The sequence below is a fragment of the Balearica regulorum genome, chromosome 5 (assembly GCF_011004875.1).
Source record: "Balearica regulorum gibbericeps isolate bBalReg1 chromosome 5, bBalReg1.pri, whole genome shotgun sequence".
Lineage (NCBI taxonomy): Eukaryota > Metazoa > Chordata > Aves > Gruiformes > Gruidae > Balearica > Balearica regulorum.
The window spans coordinates 33,006,500-33,033,277 of record NC_046188.1 but is presented as its reverse complement, the minus strand read 5'-3'; the positions used below and the strand labels follow the sequence as shown (position 1 = coordinate 33,033,277).

The 26,778-nt window shown below is 40.2% G+C and overlaps 1 protein-coding gene across 3 annotated transcripts in view; it reads right to left on the bottom strand.

The window, feature by feature from the left end:
• Nucleotides 1-26,778, bottom strand: part of STXBP6 (syntaxin binding protein 6) — a 143,357-nt gene that overhangs the window by 17,367 nt on the left and 99,212 nt on the right. For 2 of the 3 annotated variants that reach the window (XM_075754098.1, XM_075754097.1), the window contains 2 exons: nucleotides 23,004-23,134; nucleotides 21,119-21,284 (listed from right to left, as the gene is read on the bottom strand). In XM_075754098.1, the coding sequence (XP_075610213.1) occupies nucleotides 21,119-21,284; nucleotides 23,004-23,048 (211 nt within the window). In that variant the 5' untranslated portion in view covers nucleotides 23,049-23,134. The remainder of the gene's footprint in view (nucleotides 1-21,118; nucleotides 21,285-23,003; nucleotides 23,135-26,778) is intronic. The other variant, XR_012835666.1, reaches the window with a different exon arrangement.

The window sequence follows — 26,778 nt, the reverse complement described above, 5'->3', positions numbered from 1 at the left end:
GTATAATGAAGGAATGCAACATGGGGTATTTATCAACAGATTCATACTTCTAAATCAGGTAGGTGACTGAAAGTTCTGTGTTTGCTACAAACTCAATCTCTATTTACAAAAAAGACTATTTAAATAGCATATTCAAAATCACCACCTTCTGTTACCGCATAGGCTGAAATAAAGTTGTAGCTCATGAATAAGAATGAAGAAGACTGAGTGAGAACTGGTCAAGGTCAGGATGAGTCAGTCAAGGGCAATGGTTTGAATGCATCAAACGGGAAAAATGCAGTGTCTGGCTTGAGAACAATTGCCTGTGCAAGAGCAGCTGCCCTCATGGAAAATGTGATCTGGTAGCCTAGAAGCTATACATTTAACAGAGATCTTTTAGCAACTTCCCAGTCACCCAGGACTGGTATGGCTATGTTTATGTCTGAATGTTTTTTCTACTAATTGTGCATATTTCTCCCATCTGTTTTGATCAGCTGCGGACAAATATCAACTCGAACGTAGCTTGTATCTGATTACTCACTCCTTATGAGCACCTTGGAAAAGCCACCTCCTCCCTCTACCCTCCAAACTGTACTTAACTACTGAAAACACTACTTCAGAAAGAAGAAAGCAAGCACAGGAAGCTCAAGTTCTTCACCTGGTATTTGTTCAAATGGGAATTCAACTCCCTAGAAAAGGAATTTTTTCCAAGGAAAAGGGGAAAGTGGAAGTCACATGTTTTCCTAATTTGAAAGTCTCCCTTGGGCTGTCAAGGCTAACACCACATATTAGCCAGATTCAGCAATCAAGATGATAAATTTTGTTAGGAAAAATTATTATGCTATAGAAAAAAATACATAGAAAAAAATAATTAAGAGCTATTCATTACTGCAACACATTAGAGAAACTGAAGACATGAAGGCAAATTTCTTCATCCACTAAAATTGTCATGGAAAGTGTTCCCAAAAAGGAACAATGACCCACCAGAAACATCACAATAGTAATCAAAGACTAAGTGGACGCTAGGCTTCTAACTCAGGAAGCTTAGTTATTTCCAAATCAAAATATTTAGACTGATGAAGTTCCAACTGATGGTGGTACTTCACACTTCCAGAAGCTGTCTCTCCTTACTGAGCATACTTGTTTTGTTAAAATCATCATTACCAGAGAGTTAGTTCCTAGACTACCATTAGCCCAAGGCCTTCTGTAACTACCGCAACGTAACAGCTGATAATAAAGGTTGACAGGAGGAACATGTTCTTCCCCTCCTTTTTTCATCTCTCTCACCTCCTGCCAACTGACTGCTACACATCCTTTCATGTGTATTGGCACTGGCAGCCTTGTTGAGGAGCTCTTTTGAATTAAAGAAGAAACTGCTGCTGTAAAGAACCAAACAGATAAAAGGTTTCTGAACTCTCTTAAATAGCCATGTGGAAGCCTTATTAAACAGCTAGAGTTACTAAGTAGAAGATTACAGAAAAAGTATTTCTGTGATTGTAATCCTATAAGATAATACCCTCTTACAACTTAATGAATTCCTGTATCACATGAATGGAATATTCTCTAGATAATTTCAATATTTAAATTATCAGCCAAAAAGGATGACTAAGTGATCCGAAAGACAGAACATTAATAGAAATTAGTATCTTTACTGCACTTATTAATTTAATTATAACTTTGAAATACTTGAGGCTTCAGATTTAAATCTGAACATCAATTTCTCAATTTATCTTTCAAGGATAATGTCCTTCCGAACTTAAATTTGAGCCTTAAAATCTGGAAGTCTCCTCAGTCTGAACAGGAGGATTTCCATGGACTGCCACCTTTTTTGAAAGTAAACAAAACACTTCTGTAGATCTTTGCACCTGAATCTGGAAAGTTTATGACTTTCAAAAGAAGCATTAGTTACCAAAGTCTGGTAACTGTTTTAAGAGGTACATATCCTGCACTTAGTTTAGCTTGTACTGATCATGCAACATCAAGAGTACTCTCAAGTCACGGATTAATGTTCCACCTTTGTAATATCTGATTCTGCCCAGGAAAATAACACAGGTTTTCAGAATGAGAAGTGATCTTAAATTAAGACTGATTACACTAGTTTCCCCTGTTTTGATGTGGGGTAGGCAATTCTGACACAAATGAATTTAATACCCATTAATGCCAACAGTGGCCAAGAACAGCTGTGAATAGAAAAATGCAGGCAAATATTGCATATTATTTTCAAGCAGAGAGACTTATAGATTAAAAATCCATCTAATTCGGGATTTTGTCCAAAGCATATAAAATAGAAAGAATAAAGAAAAAAACAAACAGTAGATTATAAGGACTCTTTAAATCTCTATAAACCTCTTCAAATATGATCCCATATTTTTCAGTCTTCCTGATTTGCAACATCTGAGATGTAGCCTATAACATTAATTCTAGTAATTTAGAGTATTTTATACTGTAACATGTTCTAATAGAACCTTAGCTTGTCACTTTATTGCTTTTGAATCTGTTATTTACATTTGCATACAATTTCTTTTTATATATCTGCAATCTTGTACTTTTAAGGCAAAAAAAAAAAAAAGTTTAACATATCTCAGCATGTTTTATTGCTGCCACTAGTTAAGTAATATCTACACCCTGAGAGTTAAACAGATGCTTCCAAGTTATTTCTAACAATAGCAAAAAATTCCTTGCAAATCATAACATTACACTTTTAAAATGGTCCTATTCATTATAAAGAACACAGGAGGCAAAATGATAATCCTAACTGCTCAGCTGCAAAACCTTCATCAACAAATAACAAAACAAGATAAGCTTTACTGACAACTGAGATCAGTTTTTTCCTCTGCTCTCATTAGGCATCTCAGCTCTTTAGATTTGCAAAGTACATTTTAAGTTCCACAAAAATATCCCAAAATGTGCATACACACAAAACCCCCACCAGTATAGTGGGTAACATCCCACTTTTTTTTAGCCCTGGGTTTAACCTATTTACTGGAAAGAAAACTGAAAAAGGAAGCTATGTACTCTTTCTGGATTGACTGACTGAAGAATGTGTCTATATTTCAGACTCCTGCAGCGACTGCAGCCTACGTAGCCATTCCAGATCTGGACTGCTAGTTAGCCAGGGTCTTGCACGTAATATCATCCCAGCTGCACAAAGCTCAGAAGAGGCTGCAAGGTCCGCTTGAGGACCTGAGTAAACGCTCTGATTTCAAGACTGCTGTAACTAGACTACTGATAGTTCTCTAATTACTAGTATGCTCAACTTACCTGCATGAGCTTTTTTTCTCAGTTTTGTGGAAATGTTCTAAATGAGACACTGAGGGAATAAAGTTTCTTCACTTTTGCACCACTACCAAACATGAACCAAATAGAACAATCACAGTGTCCAGGTGCTCAACAGCTAAGTAACTTAGAGCTGAAGTTCATAGTGAATGAAGAGGAGTCTGCTATGGTTTCTGAAGGGGTGTAACGGAAGTCTGAAAGATACTAGTGATCTTAATTCAGCAGGAGTGGAAGGATGTGCTACTAAAAACCTGTCCAGGTGAGAATAGCAACGACTCCTAACAGAAAGCCTAAGTCAACCCTTGACAGAATTCTACCTTCTGTCCAAATCCATAGCCAGCTTTAAAGCATCATTTCAGCACTAGTCCTTTAGAGGGTGGGGAAAGGAGAGGGGAAGGAAACAGAAGAACGAACATCATTTATATAGGTGCACAAACTGAGGGTATGTACTGGTAAGCAGAAACAGCAACCAGCCAAGGTACTAATTTCATATTTTTGTCAAATGCAAATAAAAGCAAAGAGGGAAAGAAATCATTTGATGTTATATCCTATTAGTGATCTGGTAGTGCAGAGAGAATGGAAAATATTACATAGATCCATCAACTACGTACTATTTTAATGAAGAAAAATTTCTAACAGAATGTATAGATGAGACAAATGTCTTCACACAATTTGTTCATAGCCTGATAGCAGCACAGGAACTATCATGATCAGCCAGTACAACCGGTACTTGGACCAGCTTCTAACCTTCACAGAAAGTGATTTTAGGCATTGTCATTTCACATTTGATTCCACCCCTGGGAATCAAAGCAGTAGCACATCCATACCCAAGCCTCTTCTCCTCTCAAGATGTTCTACAGCTGCACAGATGTAATCCAATGCATTAAAGTCTACAGTGAGTGAAGGCGATGTAGATCCAATCTGTTTTACGTTTTATGAGTGAGTTTAAATATTGTGAAGAGAAAGATAGACAGAAAATTGATAAATTATATCCTTCAAAAATTATTATCAAGCCACAGAGGGCATTCTGAAACAATCCTTTTGTAAGAGAAGTATTTCTGAACAGCAAAAACCCAAACACTTTGGTCTAAGACATCATCAAGACTACATACAGTGTTCTATTTCTTAATGTTTTATATGAAACAATAATGCTAATCCATGAAAAAGAATCATAAAAATATTAAATCATTGCAACTAAATTTTATGGGTTATTTTTCAAATGGCTTGAGTAGCCTAGAAGATATTTTCCTATTTAATCTGCTACCTAGACTGATGGTCTACAACTCTGTACTTTCATTCACCTCTTCCAGGTTAGAAATCTAAACAGTTTAGAAACCTGGGTTAGGAGGACGTTTTTGTATATATGTTAATTTGGAGACCAGATGAAAGGTGCTAGACACCCAGAAATTAGCTTTTTCTTCCAGCCAAAGAACAGGGACTGACATTCTATTCAAACGTGGACAATTAAGCTAGGATGGAATGGCTGTTAAAATCAGGGGGTGGAAAACAGAATTAGACAGAATTAGAATGGGCTATTTTATCCAACAGCATTGCCAGCAGACTTTTTTTTTTTTTTTTTAAACAGTTACGTACACAGAATTGAAACAGAGAATAGAGATGAAAACATGGAGGGAATGTTGTTCAGCAATAAAATACTTACTAGTATTTCTTTGTTGTAGATTTAGTTTTGCTGAACACAAAATTAACTATGCATTAACACATAAAGAAGCTATTTTAGTTGTTCTATTCCTTTATTCTTCTAATCAGCATCCTGAATCTGGAAGTTCTACTCCAGGATTACGTTTTATTACCATGTGGAACAAAGGGACTACTTCCCAACATCCCAGGTGCTGAATAACTTTTTTTTAATCATTCTTCCCCTCAATTCCTGGCAAGTCTAGAGCTAGAGAATGTAGTTTAACCAGTATCATTTGCCTCATCTTCACATAGATTTAGCATGGGCTTTTCCAACATTTAAATACTATTTTCCAATTCATTTTGTGGAAGCCCTGAACCTGGGAATGTCAGCCATATTCAAAGGCAGTGTGAGCTGCAAGAACATAAATTAGAGGGAACACAATGATGATTTTTTTCCACTGTATTGGTGTATTCAGAGTTCTGTGTTTTCAAAGACCAGGTTACGAGAAGGCAATTTGTAAACCGTAGTCACTCATAAATAAATTAAAAAAACTCACCAAACACAACCAAATGAAACAAAAAAAATACAGCCCATATACTATAGATATTACAAATTAAAACTCGGCTGTCAAATTAACATTGTATCTGAATGACCAGAAAGAGAAATTACATATTAGTAAATAAGACTATCCAAACAAGGTCTTCTACGCATTCTTATGTCAACATGGGAACTGTAAAAGATGATGGAGATGTTAAAATCCTTCAGAAGAGAAACGACCTGTGCTATGAAATCAGAAAGAAAGCCATTGCTGTGAAACCACACGTTGGGGATATATACACTGAACTGTTCCTATCTGTGTAACAGCAGAAGTACAGAAGACTGAAAATATCAACACTAATGAATTCCTGCTAGTTATGAAGGACTACACTGTACTAAATTTAGAATGATTTTTGGAATGGAAATAGTACTGGACAACAAGGACAAGATAATTTACACTTCATATTTACTTCACTCGGATGTCTAGTAATGTTACTGCCTTATGACTTTGAAAGGGACTATTTATGAAGAATATGGCAGATATAGGATTTTTACCCAGAAAATCAAGAAGTGATTCTGGAGGCAGATCAAATCCTATCCTTTCTGACCAAAACTGGAACGAATCAAAATTCAAAAAGATAACAAAAAGATACTCTGAAAAAAAAAAAAAATGCTTTTAGCACCAGACGGTTCTGAGCACAGCATTTGAAATGAGCTAGCTGGCTGTGTGCTTTTCAAAAAAGATAAGGTCAAATGGTTGGAGCACTGTCATATTAAGAAAAAACTGTTATTTAATGCTTCATTTAAGTTTTCTTGTCTCAAGCAACTTAAAAATTTATACAAAATTTATTCTCATGATTTAAGAAGCTCACAAATATTAAGAAATGGATTTGGATTCACACAAAAGCATGCCCCATAGAGGTATTTCAGTAATTTATTTCCAGTTATTACTATTGATGCACCACTTGCATTTACTTTCCAGACTGGGAAAAATGGCTGCAATAAATGAAGTAACAGTGACCTAAAGGAAAAAAAACATAAGAAACATTGGGTTGCAGGAACAGAAAAGGAGGATTTTCGTTTCTGAAACAGCTGGGCATTCAAATGGTGCAGTTTTCCTTTTCAAAATTTCATGTAGCCATCACCCATGGCTGTTTGGTTTTTTTTTTTTTAAGGAATAAGATAAACAATTCTGTTTTCCATTTCTAATAGTTCTGCAGTCATTATGAACATGGACGATCAACTTTCCAAGTCAGAGTGCAGCGAGAGCAAAAAACGTTCGATTAAGGATGAAGAAATTCTGGTTGGTCTCGCATGGTTATTACACACAAAGGTGACCAGAAGACAGCTTACACTGGTCAATTAATGCACAGCACAATCAAAACAGAACAAGCATCCAGCTCATTTTAAGCAAATACTGATGAATTCCAAAATGCTATAAAACACAAACAGAAAAACAAATATATGTATATGTATAAATATATCGAGTATGTGTAAATCATAGAATCACAGAACCATAGAATGGTTTGGGTTGGAAGGGACCTCAAAGATCATCTAATTCCAACCTCCCTGCCATGGGCAGGGACACCCTCCACTAGACCACGTTGCCCAAAGCCCCATCCAACCTGGCCTTGAACACTTCCAGGGATGGGGCACCCACAACCTCTCTGGGCAACCTGTTCCAGTGCCTCACCACTCTCACAGTAAAGAATTTCTTTCTAACATCTAATCTAAATCGACCCTCCTTCAGCTTGAACCCATTACCCCTTGTCCCGTCACTACACTCCCTGATAAACAGCCCCTCACCATCTTCCCTGTAGGCCCCTTCAGGTACTGGTAAGCCACTATTAGATCTCCCTGGAGCCTTCTTTTCTCCAGGCTGAACAACCCCAGCTCTCTCAGCCTGTCCTCATAGGAGAGGTGCTCCAGCCCTCTGATCAGCTTCGTGGCCCTCCTCTGGACTCTCTCCAACAGCTCCATGTCTCTCCTGTGCTGGGGCCCCCAGAGCTGGACGCAGTACTCCAGGTGGGGTCTCACAAGAGCGGAGTAGAGGGGCAGGATCACCTCCCTTGACCTGCTGGTCACACCTCTTTTGATGCAGCCCAGGACACGGTTGGCTTTCTGGGCTGCAAGCGCACACTGCTGGCTCATGTTGAGCTTCTCATTAATCAATACCCCCAAGTCCTTCTCCTCGGGGCTGCTTTCAATCCATTCCTCGCCCAGCCTATAGACGTGCTTGGCATTGCGCCGACCCACATGAAGGACCTTGCACTTGGCCCCGTTGAACTTCATGCAGTTTGCACGGGCCCACCTCTCCAGCCTGTCAAGGTCCCTCTGGATGGCATCCCTTCCCTCCAGTGTGTCGACCCCACCACACAGCTTGGTGTTGTCAGCAAACTTGCTGAGGGTGCACTTGATCCCATTGTCCATGTCGCCGACAAAGATGTTGAACAGTGCTGGTCCCAGTACCGACCCCTGAGGGATGCCACTCGTCACCATTCTCCACTTGGACATTAAGCTGTTGATGACAACTCTTTGAGTGCAACCATCCAGACAATTCCTTACCCACCGAGTGGTCCATCCATCAAATCCATGTCTCTCCAATTTAGACACAAGGATGTCATGCGGGACAGTGTCAAATGCCTTGCACAAGTCCAGGTAGATGACGTCAGTTGCCCTTCCCTTATCCACCAATGCTGTAAGCCCATCATAGAAGGCCACCAAGTTTGTCAGGCACGATTTGCCCTTAGTGAAGCTGTGTTGGCTGTCACCAGTCACGTCCTTATTTTCCATATGCCTGAGCATAGTCTCCAGGAGGGTCTGCTCCATAATCTTGCCAGGCACAGAGGTGAGACTGACCGGCCTGTAGTTTCTTGGGTCTTCCCCCACACTTGTACCTTCAAAACCTTGCCCAGGAACTAGCAGGGCTCATCAACAGAGCTTTAAACTAGGCTCGAAGTGGGAGGGAGATAACATCAGGCTTGCCAGCGACATGCTGTTGGATGATGTGCCCAGTTTGGAGGGACGGGGCACTGGTGAGGCCCCTCAGCCTACTGCTCAGAGATGTGCTGGACGTACTGCAACACTGAAACCCTATAGGAGATGAGCCAGGGGCTCTGGATGCAACAGGAACCAACAGGGTAACACTGGGAAGATACATCAAAAGAATTCCAACCACCCCAGCCAATAAGTCAGCCTCAACAGGGGCACACCTGAAATGCCTCTACGCAAATTCACGGAGCATGGGGAATAAACAAGAAGAGCTGGACATGTGTGTCCGCCTGCAAGGCTATGACCTTATTGGCATCATAGAGACATGGTGGGATAGCTCCTATGACTGGAGTGTAGGGATGGAAGGGTACAGGCTCTTTAGGAAGGACAGGCAGGGCAGGCAAGGAGGGGTTGTTGCCCTCTATGCCAACGACCAGCTGGAGTGCATGGAGCTCCACCTGGGGATGGATGAGGAGCTGACCGAGAGCCTATGGGTCAGGATTAAAGGGAGCACTGGGGTGGGGGACATCATAGCTGGGGTCTGCTACAGGCTACCTGACCAGGGGGACTGAGCAGATGAAGCCCTCTACAGGCAGATAGGAGCAGCCTCACATTCACAAGCCCTGTTCCTTATGGGGGAATTCAACCACCCTGACATCTGCTGGAGGGACAATGCAGCAGAGCACAAGCAATCCAGGAAGTTCCTGGAATGTGTTGATGACAACTTTCTCCTCCAAGTGATAGAGGAGCCCACGAGGAGAGGTGCCATGCTGGACCTTATTCTCACCAATAAGGAGGGCCTGGTAGGGGATGTCAAGCTCAAGGGCAGCCTCGGCTGCAGTGACCACGAAATGGTGGAATTCAAGATCCTCAGGGCAGTGAGGAGGGTGCACAGCAAGCTCACTACCCTGGACTTCAGGAGAGCAGACTTTGGCCTCTTCAGGGATCTGCTTGGTAGAATACCATGGGACAAAGCCCTGGAAGGAAGAGGGGGCCAAGACAGATGGCTAATACTCAAGCATCACCTCCTCCAAGCTCAGGAGCGATGCATCCCAACAAAGAGGAAGTCAAGCAAAAACACCAAGAGGCCTGTATGGAACAAGGAGCTACTGGGCAGAGTCAAACAAAAGAAAGGAAGCCTACAGAGGGTGGAAGCAAGGGCAGGTAGCCTGGGAAAAATACAGAGAAACTGTCTGAGCAGCCAGGGATCAGGCTAGGAAAGCCAAAGCCCTGATAGAAATTAGTCTGGCCAGGGATGTCAAGGACAACAAGAAAAGCTTCTATAGGTATGCCAGTGACAAAAGGAGGACGACGGAAAATGTGGGTCCCCTCCAGAATGAAACGGGTGACCTGGTTACCCAGGATATGGAGAAGGCTGAGGTACTCAACTCAAGGAGCACAAGTCCGTGGGACCGGATGAGATGCATCCGCAGGTCTTGAGGAAACTGGTGGATTAAGTGGCCGGGCCACTCCCCATCATATTTGAGAAGTCCTGGCAGTCCGGTGAAGTCCCGACTGACTGGAATAGGGGAAACATAACCCCTATTTTTAATAAGGGTAAAAAGGAAGACCCAAGAAACTACAGGCCGGTCAGTCTCACCTCTGTGCCTGGCAAGATTATGGAGCAGACCCTCCTGGAGACTATGCTCAGGCATATGGAAAATAAGGACGTGACTGGTGACAGCCAACACAGCTTCACTAAGGGCAAATCGTGCCTGACAAACTTGGTGGCCTTCTATGATGGGCTTACAGCATTGGTGGATAAGGGAAGGGCAACTGACGTCATCTACCTGGACTTGTGCAAGGCATTTGACACTGTCCCGCATGACATCCTTGTGTCTAAATTGGAGAGACATGGATTTGATGGATGGACCACTCGGTGGGTAAGGAATTGTCTGGATGGTTGCACTCAAAGAGTTGTCATCAACAGCTTAATGTCCAAGTGGAGAATGGTGACGAGTGGCATCCCTCAGGGGTCGGTACTGGGACCAGCACTGTTCAACATCTTTGTCGGCGACATGGACAATGGGATCAAGTGCACCCTCAGCAAGTTTGCTGACAACACCAAGCTGTGTGGTGGGGTCGACACACTGGAGGGAAGGGATGCCATCCAGAGGGACCTTGACAGGCTGGAGAGGTGGGCCCGTGCAAACTGCATGAAGTTCAACGGGGCCAAGTGCAAGGTCCTTCATGTGGGTCGGCGCAATGCCAAGCACGTCTATAGGCTGGGCGAGGAATGGATTGAAAGCAGCCCCGAGGAGAAGGACTTGGGGGTATTGATTAATGAGAAGCTCAACATGAGCCAGCAGTGTGCGCTTGCAGCCCAGAAAGCCAACCGTGTCCTGGGCTGCATCAAAAGAGGTGTGACCAGCAGGTCAAGGGAGGTGATCCTGCCCCTCTACTCCGCTCTTGTGAGACCCCACCTGGAGTACTGCGTCCAGCTCTGGGGGCCCCAGCACAGGAGAGACATGGAGCTGTTGGAGAGAGTCCAGAGGAGGGCCACGAAGCTGATCAGAGGGCTGGAGCACCTCTCCTATGAGGACAGGCTGAGAGAGCTGGGGTTGTTCAGCCTGGAGAAAAGAAGGCTCCAGGGAGATCTAATAGTGGCTTACCAGTACCTGAAGGGGCCTACAGGGAAGATGGTGAGGGGCTGTTTATCAGGGAGTGTAGTGACGGGACAAGGGGTAATGGGTTCAAGCTGAAGGAGGGTCGATTTAGATTAGATGTTAGAAAGAAATTCTTTACTGTGAGAGTGGTGAGGCACTGGAACAGGTTGCCCAGAGAGGTTGTGGGTGCCCCATCCCTGGAAGTGTTCAAGGCCAGGTTGGATGGGGCTTTGGGCAACGTGGTCTAGTGGAGGGTGTCCCTGCCCATGGCAGGGAGGTTGGAATTAGATGATCTTTGAGGTCCCTTCCAACTCAAACCATTCTATGATTCTATGACAAAATCTATTAAAAATACTAAACTAATGACGCTATGCAAGGTGAAACAGTAAAAGATATCTCAATATAGCAAATCAGAGTCAAACTGGCACTGAGTAGCTTTGCCACTATTATCACAAATTACATTCAAGATAAATTCCACCTCTGGGGTAAGAAGCACTTGAAGTAGTCCTTGAGGTGGGCTTACAGGACTGACAAACTGAGTAAATAATAACTCAGGTGTGCAAAGACCAATCAGTAAAGAAGTAAAACATTCACTTTTCTTCAGCTTACTTATCAGGAATTTTCTTCTAGGGAAGCACAGCAAATACCAGCTACCTGCAGCGAGCATTTCCAAAACATTGCAAACTTCGTATCAATGTCATCATTAGTTTATGAGTCCAGGCAGTTGCATTTAATCTGAAATATAGTGACCTTTATAGCTGGAGGATGTGATCTCTAGTGTTCACTGCAATACAACAAGGGACCCACAAAAGCCTTTTCTTGTCATACAGGCAGCACTGCAACACTGTGCCTTCTCCTGGAATAAGATTCCTGACATGACTGACATACAGAAACTTTTTCTATCATCGAGTTTATTTTTACAGGCTGTTACTTTCTTCCACAAAAGCACTTTTTCAAGCAGAACTCTAATGCACCAAGACTGACAGTACAGTAACTTGCAAGCTACAATAAACAATAGATTCAGTTTAAATGCAATTTCCTAGGAAAATATTTACCTAGACACACAGTGAAACAAAATACACACAAGCCTATGGCTCAAAGGTACTGGAATGCACTACAGATAGGACAGCAGTTCTGCATTATAAACCAATTGTATTTTATTTATAGAGGAGTGAAGTGAATAGAACTGCCACAGCAGATCAGATTAACGGTCTGCCTAGCTGTATGTATCACCATCTTCTCAGGGATGTAATATTGCAGCAGGCTAACAGGAGTAGCTATACAACAAAGACATTCCCTAAGCCTCAATAATTACTGGTTTGCTTGATGATCAGAAGAGCAAGAGAATAATCGATTACTGCCTGTCCTGGTTTTCAGCTAAGAGTTAATTTTCACAAGAAGCTGGGAGGGGACACAGCCAGGATAGGTGATCCAAACTAGCCAAAGGGGGTATTCCATACTATATGACATCATGCTCAGCATATGGGGAGGAATGGTAGCACGGGGATGGACTGGGTGTCCAGTCATAGGGTGAGTAAATTGCATTGTATTTCAGTAGCTTCATACATTCTAAGTACTGCTGTTGTTGTTTTTCTCTTCCTTTGCTGTCCCAGTAAACTGTCCCTATCCCAACCCAAGAGTTTTACCTTTTTCTTCCAGTTCTCCTCCCCATCCCACCAAGGGAGGAGGGCTGAGCGAGTGGCTGCGTGGTGCTCAGCTGGTGGCTTGGGCTAAACCATGGCACTTCCAATCTTTGCTTGTTAATAAAATCATGGTTATATTCATACCTTCAGATAGCTACTCTGTTAAATGTTTTTACATAGGCAGCACATTAAATAAGGATTTTCATAAGCTAAGCGCTTTTTATTTTCTTTCTGCCTTTGATCTTTTTGTATTGATCTGGTTTTAGTGCTAATAAATGTTCTATTAAAGAAAAGGATAAAATATTATCTGTAATTTTTCAAGCCAATTACATTCACACACTTTGGTTTCTTCTAGGGTTCAACATCACCATATAGTTTGATGTCCCCACCCTCCTGCCACCAAAATACAGTACTGAAGCTTAAAGTTTAGTCAAAAATTACAGAAATTAGGAATTGATAATTAAAATGTGGAGAATATATAGCACAAAGATTAAGAGCCAAATTGACAGGTCACAAATGTCTTTCAGAAAAAAACTTACCTTCTCTATTTCAACTCCTGTTGATGTTTGTTTTTAAATACTGGCATTGACACCAGGACAGGATGTTATTGTATAATGCGGATCGGCTATAAATTAAGGAAATATCCTAATTTGGATCCATTTCATATTATCACAACCTTTATGTTCTTCCAAACTTGAAAACTTTAAAACTTCAATACATTTATAAAAATCAATACTAACCTAAGTTAGTAATATTTTCAATACTAACTAATATTTATACTTAATAAAAAAATCTAACCAACAAGGAACTTTCAGAACCAGTAATTACTACAAAAGCACAGAACTCCATTCTGGCTCGGTAAACACCAAAATCTGGGAATTTTGACACAATTTTTTTTCCTATTTCTATGACAAACAGTAATATTCTGCATCTTGATGATAACATCTCACTTATACCTTCATTCTTCAGAAAAGGCAAGAAAATATATTGCTTAATACTTTCTATATTGTCTCAGTTATACAGATCAAAAAGGAGCCAACCTTTATAATGATATATGTCCTTTCTCATTTTATGTACCCCTACAGATTGTACAAGAACGTAATGTTCTTTTTTGCCCAAGATTCCCATTTTAGAAAGCTAATTTAGAGCTCTGATTATATGCAATATTTCTGTGGAACAAGCACTCAACTATTCTTATCCATTCTGATCTCAACACATGGCTTTTATGCTTAAGATAACTAAAATCCATCCAGTTAAATAAAAAAATGGTAAAGCAGAATTAATCTTGATGTGAATACGCAGAGCATAAAAGCAAGCACCTGAATTGTTTTTTGGCAGCAGAAAATGTATTTCTAATATTTCAGTCTCTAGACTGACACTGGCCTTTAATTTTTCTAAAGCAAACAACTGAGTATTTGGTATACATTGGCCAGAAGTAACTTCGTCAAATGCAAAAAATTTCCTGTTCCTGCATGGAAGCATTGCTAAGATTCATCTGATTGGTAATTTCAAAATGCAATACACTGCCAAAATAGGATGGTAGACTTTTTTTTTTTGTTCAAATTCATTAGTGTCAGAATTAATTTACAAGTGAAACTCTGTAAGAATATGTTCAATTACACACTTCTTTCAGTGGCTTTCAGGTAAGTTGAAACCAAAAAGTATCAGCTTCACATTCCCCACCAGCCCCTCCTTGTTGGCGAAAACAAGGTCCAGCACAATGCTTCTCCTCGTCTGACTCCTCTATCACTTGGAGAAGGAAGTTATCATCAACATATTCCAGGAACCTCCTGGACTGCTTATGCCCCGCTGTGTTGTCCATTCAACAGACATCAGGGAGGCTGAAGTCCCCCATGAGGATCAGGGCTTGCAAATGTGAGGCTGCTCTTATATCTGTCTACAGAGGGCCTCATCCACTCAGTCTTCCTGGTCAGGTGGCCTGTAGCAGACCCCCACTGTAGTGTCACTGGTTCCTGTCCCCCCTTTAACGCTGACCCATAAGCTCTCGGTTGACTCCTCACCTATCCCCAGGCAGAGCTCCATGCACTCCAGCTCGTCATTGACATAGAGGGTGACACCACCTCCTCATCTCCCCTGCCTGTCCTTCCTAAAAAGCCTGTATCCTTCCATTCCAGCTGTGGTGGGTTGACCTTGACTGGACACCAGGTGCTCACCAGGCCGCTCTATCACTCCCCTCCTTAGCAGGGCAGGGAGGGGAGAAAATAAGATGGAAAAAAACACCTTGTAGGTCAAGATAAAGGCAGTTTAATAGAGCAAAAGCAAAAGGCCATGTGGAGAAGCAAAGAAAAAACCCAAAAGATTTATTCTCTACTTCCCATCAGCAGGCAATGTCCAGATACTTCCTGGGAAGCAGGGCTTCAGTATGCGTACCAGTTGCTCCATAAGACAAACGTCATAAATAACGAATACCCTATTTCTACCTCCTTTTTCTCAGCTTTTTTATTGCTGAGCAGATGTCATATGGTATGGAATATCCCTTTGGTCATTTTGGGTCAGCCATCCTGGCTGTGTCCCCTCCCAAGATCTTGCCCACCCCTAGCCTACTGGTGAGGGGGGTGGGGGAATGTTGGAGAGCCAGCCTTGGTGCTTTGCCAGCACAGCTCAGCAGGACCCAAAACCCTGGTGTGTTACCAACACCTTGCTCACTACCCGTACACAGCACAGCACTGTGAGGGCTGCTATGGGGAAAATGAACTCCACCTCAGCCAGACCCAATACATGAACACTGCAGTCATAGGAGCCATCCCACTGAGTCTCTGTGATGCCAGTAAGATCATAGCCCTGCAGGCGCATGCACGTTTCTAACTCCTCTTGTTTATTCCCCATGCCACGTATGTTGGCATAGAGGCATTTCAGTTGGGCCCCGATGGAGCTGACTGACTGGCTGGAGTGGCTGGAATTCCTTTGTGCTCTCCTGCTGACCTGTGATCCTTCTCCCAGCTCTGGGCATCTATTGCTGGCACTGGCACCAAACTGGTAGGAATAGGATGGATTGAGGTTCCCTTCCCCCATCAACACTGCCTTGGCTGCACTGACCATGAACTGGTGGAGCTGAAGATCCTTAGGGCAATGAGGAGGGCACACAGCAAGCTCACTACTCTGGACTTCAAGAGAGCAGACTCTGGCCTCTTCAGGGATTTTCTTGGTAGAATACCATGGGACGAAGCCCTGGAGGGAAGAGGGGCCCAAGATAGCTAGCTTGATTCAAGGATCACGTCCTCCAATCTCAGGGGATATGCATCCCAACAAACAAAAAGTCAGGCAAAAATGCCCAGAGGCCTGCATGGATGAACAAGGAGCACCTGGGCAAAGTTGAACAAAAAAAGGAAGCCCACAGAGGGTGGAAGCAAGGGCAGATAACCTGGGAGGAATACAGAGAAATTGTCCAAGCAGCCAGGGATCAGGTTAGAAAAGCTAAAGCCCTGATAGAATTAAATCTGGCCAGGGACATCAAGGGCAACAAGAAAAGCTTCTATAGGTACATCACTGATAAAAGGAAGACTAGGGAAAATGTGGGCCAACTCCAGAAGGAAACAAGACACCTGGTTACCTGGGATATATGGAGAAGGCTGAGGAAGTCAATGACTCCTTTGCCTCAGTCTTCTTTCATTGCAAGTGCTCTAGCCACTCCACCCAAGTCGCAGAAGGCAAAGGCAGGGACTGGGAGAGTGAAGAACTGCCCACTGTAGGAGAAGATCAGGTTCGAGACCATCTAAGAAACCTGAAGGTGCAAAAGGCCATGGGCCCTGACGAGATGCATCCGTGGGTCCTGAGGGAACCAGCAGTTGAAGTTGCCAAGCCACTATCCATCATATTTGAGAACTGGAATTTGGAAAAGGGGAAACATAACCCTCATTTTTAAAAAGAGAAAAAAGAAAGACCTGGGGAACTACAAGCTGGTCAGTCTCACCTCTGCGCCCAGCAGGATCATGGAGCAGATCCTCCTGGAAACTATGCTAAGGCACATGGAAAATAAGGAAGTGATGGGTGACAGCCAAGATGGCTTCACTAAGAACAAATCATGCCCAACAAATTTGGTGGCCTTCTATGACAGGGTTACAGCATTGGTGGATAAAAGAAAGTGCAACAGATGTCATCTACCTGGACTTGTGCAAAGCATTTGATGCTGTCCCGCACAACATCCTCGCCTCTAAATTGGAGAGGCATGGATTTGACAGATGGACTGCTCAGTGGATAAGGAATTGGCTGGATGGTCACACTGAAAGAGTTTTGTGATTTGACAGGAAGGAGGGGGAACAATTGTTTGTCTTCCCATCCTAATTCGAACAGCAAGATTTTGTTCATCTGCTTTAGTCATTAATCTTGCACAATAAGGTAAACACCACTATGTGCTCACTAGGTCTCAAATGGGGTAAGCTGAGTCTACAGCTTATAAAAAAAGAAGTACTCATTACCATTCTCTAACTAGCAATATATTCTTGGAGGAGAAAAAGAAAGGTCCATTAATAACTCCTGCCAGATGTCCTTGCGAAAAGGTTACAGAGGCAAAGATGTCATTACTTTGGGCTTCTAAGAATATTTTAATTAATTCAGCAGAATGACTGTTAAAACTGAAGCACTGACATAGGACAAAGCTTAAAAGAAAAAAATAGCAAGATCTATCTTCCTTCAACCTCAGGTCTTGCTCCTTTCCCAGGATTATGCATTTTTAATATGTATCTAAAGGTGGCAGCAACTGTTTATTCTTATAGGCCCAGAATTAATCTTTGAAGAGCTTCAAATGTTGTATCACAGGGTTCTATCCAGAAATGAGTCAAATTCATCCTCAGTGTCAGCCTAATATTATGTCAAGAATTAAGTTGTTCTAACGAACAGAACCTGTAGATGACAAAATTTCTGCACACCACTCACCTCCAACTTTGTTTTTTACATTACTGCTGTAAAAGCAGTACAATCTAATTAACTTGGCCATCGAATAACAATTAACACAAAGATGCTCCAAATTAGACAAATTCCAGTATCAGAACCTGTATTCTAGAAATATACAAAAATGGAAAGTTTTTCCCAGTTCAGTCAAAACCCCCTCTTACCCAAAATGCCTGCTTTGCCTCTCCAAAATAACATCCAGAATGCACGTAAGCTATGGAGGGGGCTCTTCTAAACAAAAGACAAACTTGAAATGTTTAGTACAAGATACCAGTGGGAGGAATTTTGTTACAGTCTTCCCAAATTTGAATTTGTTCTTTGTTCTCAGAATTAGCACCCACACCTTTAATCAGTTCTCCTTATTGCTGTAATTACTAATGTCATTAATCGAGTTACAGAAACACTTTAGCCTATTTAACTCTACAGACCGTACCCTTACATGATACTCAAATGAAAATGAAGCAAAAAATGGTTCTGGAAAAGAAGAACCAGGGCAGGGCTCTGACCCATAGGGGAAGTGTGTATGTACAAGAGGTAAAATGAGGAAGGCAATGAAGAGGGTTTGCAGTTCCACAGGGACACCTATATTTACTTATGGCTAAGCTCTCAAGCGCTTCCTGCAGAAACAGGAACAGCATGAATTTCACTTTCTTCACTCCTATTCTTTAGGAAGGAATAAGGCTCAATAGGATAAGTAAGTTTGTAAACGAACCCTTTAAGTTCTTTCATCTTCAGTTCCACTTGGGAGGAGTGTTCTTTGGTGGCATTTTTTTGTTTGTTTTTTTGAAAATATGCATTAGTTACAAGATACATATTACATATATGATGTGCGTATCCGTATCAGTACATACATAAGCATATATATGGGTGTGTATGTATTCTAACAGTTCATTAAAAAAATATTTGTAGGGTATTAGAAGTTAAACTGACTAACCATCCAAAAAGAGTATTACATTGCACATTCCCCAGAAACTTCAAAAGAATATAACCTAAACCTAAACTGTTCATTTATTTTTAACTAGTGGAAGAAGCATGCCTCCACTAAATAAATACACTGTAATACATTTAAATATAAAGCAAAAGATTCTGAAGACAATGAAAAGATTACTGAAATATATTTCCCATGTATCCTGGAACACTAGGAAATATGCTGGAAAACATAGCAAACCCAAGAATTTTTCCACAGCTCAAAAAAAAATTTAGTTTGCAAAGCTAATTTCATCTATTTTTCATAATTCATTATCTATATTTTCAAAAAAATATCAGTATGGGTGCTAGAACAATACTTTTGGAACTGAGTAAGAATTTGTCTGTATTTATGAACACACCAATAAAGCTTGTAATTATAGTATAGATATAGTAATACTGTAGAAAAACTAGCATTGCATTAAGAATATCAATCTGAATTTTTAAAGGAACAGCAGATGTTTAAACAGACTATTTCATCTTACATATTACAATTTCCAATTGTATTATTGCATTGTCTTTTATAATAATTGATATAGCTTATGTGCTAATGAGGACTTTTTTTTTTTTCCTCCTCAATTTTTGATAGACATCCTGTTGGTCAATGAGGCAGACACACATAAGGGCACTGGAATTTAGGGTCAACTACTACTTGGTTTACAGTTATTATAGCTTCTGTCAAATTTAAAACTTATCCACAGGGAGTTTGTAACCCAGGGTGAGAAGAAAGTTGACAGTGCAAAGAACAGCAGAAGCACTGTATCCACAAGGAGATTTATTAGTCCCTGGCTCTGTACTGAATCCACAGTCTGTATTATGTGTGTACACACACAGACTGTGTCTGTGCACACGCACCGTGACAGGCAAGGAATATGGAAACAGTTACCATGTGGTACGGGAGGACGGTGGAAGCAGCCTATTTTAGCTATGAATTTGTAATGGAGAGAATATGGGTATGCTTCATGAGACACTGCAGAGTCTAGTGTGTGTTAAAAAAGTAAAAATCAAGCAGAAGCTTATGAATCTCAGTGGTAATTTGTTTTGTTTTGTTTAAGATAAAAGTTAATATTTGGGTCAGCTGAATCAGGAACTCAATTTTGGACAGGTCAAGCTTACGAGAATAATTTTGGAGTCTGTAATGTATGGTGGTTTACTAACACTGATTTATTAGCAGGAAGGACGGAAGTGAGCATCGTTAGCAACGGATGACAAAGGCTTGATAGGACATTTCTTCCATATGAAATGGAAAAATTGTAGAGGATATCTTCTCCCACCAGTACAGAAACTGCTCCTCCCTCCTCCACCACACCAAAAAGAAAACAAAGGAAATCCTATTAATGTGAAGGGGGCAAAAAACAAGAGAGGAAGTTTACAAGAAAGTTTTGTGCCTTTTTCTTAGTTTGAGAAGATACTAAAAGGATGATTGACAGAACAGTTATGACTTATGACCTCGAAGTTAGTGGTAGTCTCAGTGTCAGAAGCCAAAATGTAAACACCAAACTGGAGATGATTTCCCTCTTGCTCAACTTTACCTTTGGTGTTTTAGAGAAAAGGAATGCAAGACAAAAACAACAGCCAGAATAAAGAGCATATAAAGGTGGCTGCAAAGTAGTTCCGATAATAGTGTACAGGAACGTATTCTAGATTTATGAGAGAGGAGAATTAACAGAAAGAACTGAGTAAGGGTCTCCATATTTATAACTGATGTCTACTGGTGAGAAGAAAAAACAACTAAACAAAATCCCAAGCCAGCTTGCACTTCTCTTTTACAGTTTGGAGACATAAACTGTTAGGAGACTCATTGAGAAAAGCAATTTTTTATTCCAGCTGTGAACATGGGAGGTATAAGAGTTTTTAAGTGTTCTGTTTTAGAGCAGACAAAAAGGAGACTATTTTCACAAGTTTCAGTCTAAGGGAACAACTAAAATGGTTTCTTTTCCTAAAGAATACTTGCGAAATATGTGAAAATCCTCCCCCCACAAGTAGTTTTTTGTTGCTTGGGAAGTGGATGGTAAATACCAATTTCACATATTAACCAGACTTTTTTTTTTTACCTAAGCAGACTTTTTTAGCTTAATCCTGGAAATTCACCTTAAAATATGTAATTTATGAAACACAACAAAACTCTAAACTGATTTCTGTGAAGATCAAAGTAAATTCCAAAAAAACCATGGGAAGTTTAGTAATAACCACTTTTTAAACAGACTTGTGAGGAAATGGCAATGCAGAACAGACTTTCAGAGGGAAATGTTTTGGGCCACCCAGAAATGTTTCTGAACAAACAAAAGTAGAGAGACAAATCGAAATCAAGGTTGCTAAAAAGGAGGAGAAGAACTTCTCACAAGGTGGGTAGGGGATGCTGCCTCTAGAACTGAAGACTAGGGAAGCAAAGACAGCAGAAGAGTGAAGTGGTGCTTGATGGAGAAATGCTGAAGCCTAGAAGTTTGCTACTGTGAAGTTAGCATATTCAGACCCATGATTTCAAGATGTAATTAGGCTGCAACAGAGAGTAACACACATGCAAATCACTTCATGTCCAACTGCACAAAGTACTCCAGCTGCGATTGACTTACCTGCCGTAATTTTAGATTGGCAGTTGATAAATTCTGGCTTCTTATCTGTAAGGTATCGCTGACAAGTGTGATGTAAAACCTGAAAGAATGTGCATTTTTCTGAAGCTGTGCTTGCTACCCATTGGTCAAAAGCATTTTCAAACAGTAAATCAAATTCTGGGGAGTCCTAGAAGAAAAAGACACACTACAATTATTCCAGTTTTATAAATGATTTGGAGAAAGATATAGAGCTATTACTTTTTAAAAGCTATTATGCTGGAAAAAGCAGAAAGGTCGTGCAAAACAAGACCATCCTGGGATTACTTTTCTTTGCATGTTTTTGGATGCAAAAAAAAAATGCAGGAAGTTGTTTTTTTTTCCTTGCAGCTATTTTTAATGAGGATTAATCAGCTATTACAAAAATACCTTAAAACAAAAATTAAGAGTTGGAATCTCATAAGAAATCCTTGTAATCTACAGATATATAGTTACTTATGTCTTCTATATTACACAAGGATTCGTGCCTCTCAGCACAAAAATCTACTTTCATACTATACTATAGAAGATGTGGTTTTGCTCTCGATGCTCAACCAAAGAAGGAAAACAAATAGCAAGTGCTAGTTATTGTATTTAATGCATTATCATTAAGTGTTGCTTAGGGCTCTGGATAAAATGAACAAAAGAGCATTTCTGGAACAACATCAAAGCCCAGCTCTATACTGTGCATCAACTGCCAAAATAAATTGAAGAAGTATCACTATATATTTAGAAATATTTGCTAAAAATAATTTTGTAATCTAATCTAGTAAATGCTGTTTTGAATTGATGACACTAGGAATCACAGGAAGACAAGTTTGAAAGGAACATATCTAAGATTAAGAACTTGATAGGACTTTCATTCTGAGAGTATCTGAAGTATCTGTTATATACATAGCTGCATAGCAGATGCTGGGAAAGGGCCTAAAACTCATATCCCTTATCTATTGCTGTCACTGTCTCATTTTCATTGTCTCTTTACCCAGAGAAAATATAATTCCACCCCTTGCATTTCATAGGGCAGTGGCCTAAGGGCTGCCTTTTTTTGTACAAAAGACTGTACTGGATAGTAATAGAATTTGGTGCACCATTGCTTAAGATGCTTAGGTGGTTGATCACAGCACAGCTTTGACAAACCAAGGGGGTTGCTCACAAACATATTTTGCTGTACAATCACTTTGTGATCACATAGTATGAGCCACATTCCCAACTTCCAATTCTGCTTGTTTACTAATGAAGATTTGTATTCACAAGCTTATTACATGTTAGTATGACTTTGTCTCGAGACAGCTCAAGGTGGGCTGTATATTCCACATCAAAGAAATTCCAGACCTATTTCGTGAAGGGTTGGTTTGTTTGTTTTGTTTGTATCAGCATTCATGTGCCACTGGCAACTAAGCTGCCTCACCGCCCTTTGTAGGAAACGATAAGAAATGTAGAAGGATCTGAGAAAAAACACAAGGTTTACAGTATTTCACAAACTTGAACATCAGTCACCTCTCCTGTCCTTGCTTCTACTTACTGCTCTATCTTACAACACAGCTGCATGCCAAAACGGACCCCAAGAGGCTTATATCTGAACACAAGGCAAACAAGGCTCTTGTTTTTATCTCTACAAAGAAGAGAGAGAAGCAGCAAGAAAAGTAGGGAGAGACAGGAAGAAAAAACCCCAAATGATTATGAGCTTTGGCTTCCTCCCATCTTTCTCATTAAAATCTATTTCATATATTCTACTGAGTTATTTCTTTTTTGAGAATTTGCACTTAAACCTGCATCTTATCTTTCCAGATGCCTTTTGAATAGTGAAAGAATGCCTGATTCATAAATCAGTTATAAAAAAAAAGCTCAGTTTTCATTTTCTAGAACTCACCCGATTAGGGTCTATACCATTGACCTGGCGAAGCTGCTCAAGCATCCACTGCGTTCTCCTGACAAAAGACGTAGAGCCTTCAAATTGCTTCACCTTCGTAATAGACGCTTGAGCTGGTTTCTTGTTTGTCACTGAACATATAAAAGAAAAAACACAGAACTGAAATGGACTTAATCTTTCAGGAGCGTGCTGATTAGCTCACTATACCAGTAGCTGGTTTGCTGGTGTATTTACTATAATGTCACACAAAGCAAATACATGTCACTGATTCTGACAGCAGAACGCTTTCCCTTTCCCAGATAACATACTGAAAAAGCACATTCCTTATTGTCAGAATGATGGTACAATGCCAAGCAAGCATTATACTACTCAAGAATGGATATATTTTTGCCATTAAGAGCTTAAGTTGCCAACACCATGTAAAGAACAGAACTAAAATGAAGGTCTTTCCACCTGCATTCTTACAACCACCTCACTGTTCTTTTTTCCCCACGCTAATTAGCAGAGGTTCCTTATACCCAGACTCTTACGCATTTCCTTCTCATCATTTTAGACAACAGAACACCAAAAAAAAAAGACAAAAAAAAAGACACCTCCATGTAAGTATAAGTCCATTTATATACCTTTTTTAAAAAAACAAACAAACCAACTGCTATTTTAGACTGACTTTCATGCTGGTGATTGATTGAAAAAACAGGCTTCTCCAGTCTTTTCACAACATGTCACATGTAGGTAATGCTTGTATAACACCACCACTATATGCCATTCAATTTCCAATTTCCAGTCAGATTGAAATATATGTATTATGTACTTACTTATTATTTACTTACAGTATATGCACTTACTGCATTGAGAAAGTAGACCTACCAAATCAGACAATAGTCTGAAAAATATAAGAATTAAGGAACTAAAGATTGCTTGACCTCCCAAAAAATATTAGGTACCACAAACAAAAAACATAAATAAGAATGATCTTACTTGCTATAAACAAAATACATGTTTAAAAACCACAAAGAAGTCAGTCATGCAAGACAGCTGTGCTTTTGAAAAAAACCCAACCAAAACCAACAATATAAACCACTTCAATTAGTGTAGCTTAACCCAGCTCAGGTTTTCAAAGAGTACATTAAAGCTAACTTTTTAACAGCAGGAAAATTGACTCCCTGTATTAAGCCTCTTTCTCTAAACAAACAATTTTTCTTTTTCTCAGTATAACTTTTAGCCTCCATGAAAATTTTATAAGCAGTTTTAGGCACTTTCTATAGTCATACCATGTATTTTATTTGCATGTTATTTATCTGTTGCTGTATGTTAAGTCACTTCCAATCACATTTCCACTTCCTGTGAAGAAATAATTTGTAGAATCATTGTACCGCACAATCTACTAAAGCTGGTGTGCCATTTATTTTTCTCCTTAAAATCTACTTCCAAAAAATCCTTTTATTCATATGGTCCTCCAAAAAGAGCGTTATTGGAAAAGTCACTTTCCTCTGCTTTTAGACGATGGCAGTTAAAGAAGGCTTTTAAAATACTCAATACTTGAATGGTAAGATTGCTTTTTTTTTTTTGTGCACCCCCTTAACCCAAATAATCAGGAAAACTAACAGGCTTTCCACTCCAAAGATGCAGGCTGCATATGCTTCTGCACTCAGGGGCACAGTTATACAGTAAGTAAACATTCCTGTAATACCTCATCATTCCATAAAGTTAAAACAGTTAATATTGTTTCTTAGGATGAAAAATTACCAATGCACAGATCGCTGTCTTGATATTAAATGTACTTTGGAATAGATCAGCAAATTCAGATTAATACGTAAAGTTTTTTTCAGTATGCCACATTTACACATTTTCAGTTCAGTGTGTGTCTGTGTATGTGAAAGTCCAAGCACTCTTAGGAGAACTTAATTTGATAAACAGAAAATTCATTTCCAAGGGAATTTTTGAAGGTAAAAAAAAGTTTTTAAAAATCAGATATGTAACATTCCACATGGCAGATAGATAATTGTTTTTAAGAAGTTACTTTGGAATAGAAAGCATAGACTCAGTATTTTGACCCAGACTATTGATAAGATTGCTAGAAGTCTCTTAATCAGAAGCTGAAGCACTGAGAACCAAACTGGTGCAGTATGCAAGTCAGAGTTGCACATCAAATGGTACGGAATAGAGAAAATCAATGTAGTATCAGAAAAGTAGCAGCAAAATTAGATCAGAACAGCTACTGAAATGCAAAGACTAGATATTACTAAGAAGTCAGATTAATATTAAACATTCATTGATTGCTCAATGGCCTATGCACTCAAACCTAACAATATCAACAAAGCAGAGATGACAGGCATCCTATCTATGCATACATAGTATGTACAGGTTCTGTTTTTATTGCAAGTTTACACACCACTGAGTGGGAAACAAATTCAGAAGTTACATGTGCAGGAAGACTGCAAACTTATGTCCCTACCTTCTCTGAATTCACCCCTTCTCATATTCACTCGCATCTTTTTGGCAACCCCAGTGATCAGTTGGGCAGACTCTGCAGCACTCCACTGGACCGAGTTTCATATATTTTCTACAGATCAGTACTAATAGAGGGCTATCTAACAGTGGCTCAAGTTTTATGGTCTGTGGATTATTACCTTTCCATGCAAAACAGGCAATAATCTACTGATGAATGAGCTATTCATCAAAAAGAAAAAATTGTGTATACTATACATAAGCCACATATAGAATTAACACTAGTAGCGTCGCAAAACAAAGCATTCAAAACCAGGAAGCACTAGACAGAACAATCATGCCAAACACTATTTCCCCCCCTGCCCCTCAGAATCTCATGGATAATCAATTACAAGATGTATAGCCTTAAACTTTAATTCAGTAAATTTCTCACTGCTCTGAAGGCTTCTACATGATGTCATTTCAAGGTCAAAATATAAAATTTTACAGATACGACAGGTAAACACTGAATGTCTAATCTCAACATCTCCATAAATTGTTTGGCTGATTTGACATATCCAAAATCTAATTCTCCAAGCTCCTCTATACAGCACTTTTAATAATGAACAGCAGCTTTGTCTTCCACTGGAGCTGTTAGTGCTCTGTACTTCAGCAAAAGAAGATCACATTAAGTGCCTAAACCTTGTAATTCTATTAGTGATCAACTATAAAAACATTTTGATTAGAAGACTGTTTCCACATCACCCACCACACAGTAATTCTGGGAGAGCCTGACAGTCTCCTCTTCTATAGAAAGGCCTGTAAGGGTCTTTGGGTATCTCAGCTGTCTTAAGTAGAAATTCAGTCTCAGGTTAGCTGGTGAGACTCACTTGGAACAACCATAGTTCTCCCTTTAGGTCTCACACTCATAATCACTGCGCACAGCCAAACAGATCTAGTTGCATTTCACCTTTTGCATCTTGGTATTTTAGGAAAAAGCTAGCATTTCTAGAACATTCAAAAAAACAGCTACCCACAACCCCACCAAGCGTGCTTTAAAACCTTCGTTTAGTCCATGACAGCTTGACAGAAGTATGGCAGTCATTATGACTCCGTGAAACCCTGTGGCAGCTGGGGAAGCCATCCTCACTAGCTGCTCATTATGTTGCTCTGCAAACTCGAGCACTTCCACACAAGCTACTGAGTGGGTGTTACCTTGCAAACATGTAAAAAGTCTTTTCTTGAATCTGAAAAAAAATTGGAAGCAATTACATGCTCCTAGCCACATTCCCTTTCTAACAAGTCATTCAGACATGCTTGCTAAAATCTTCCACAATCATTATCTACT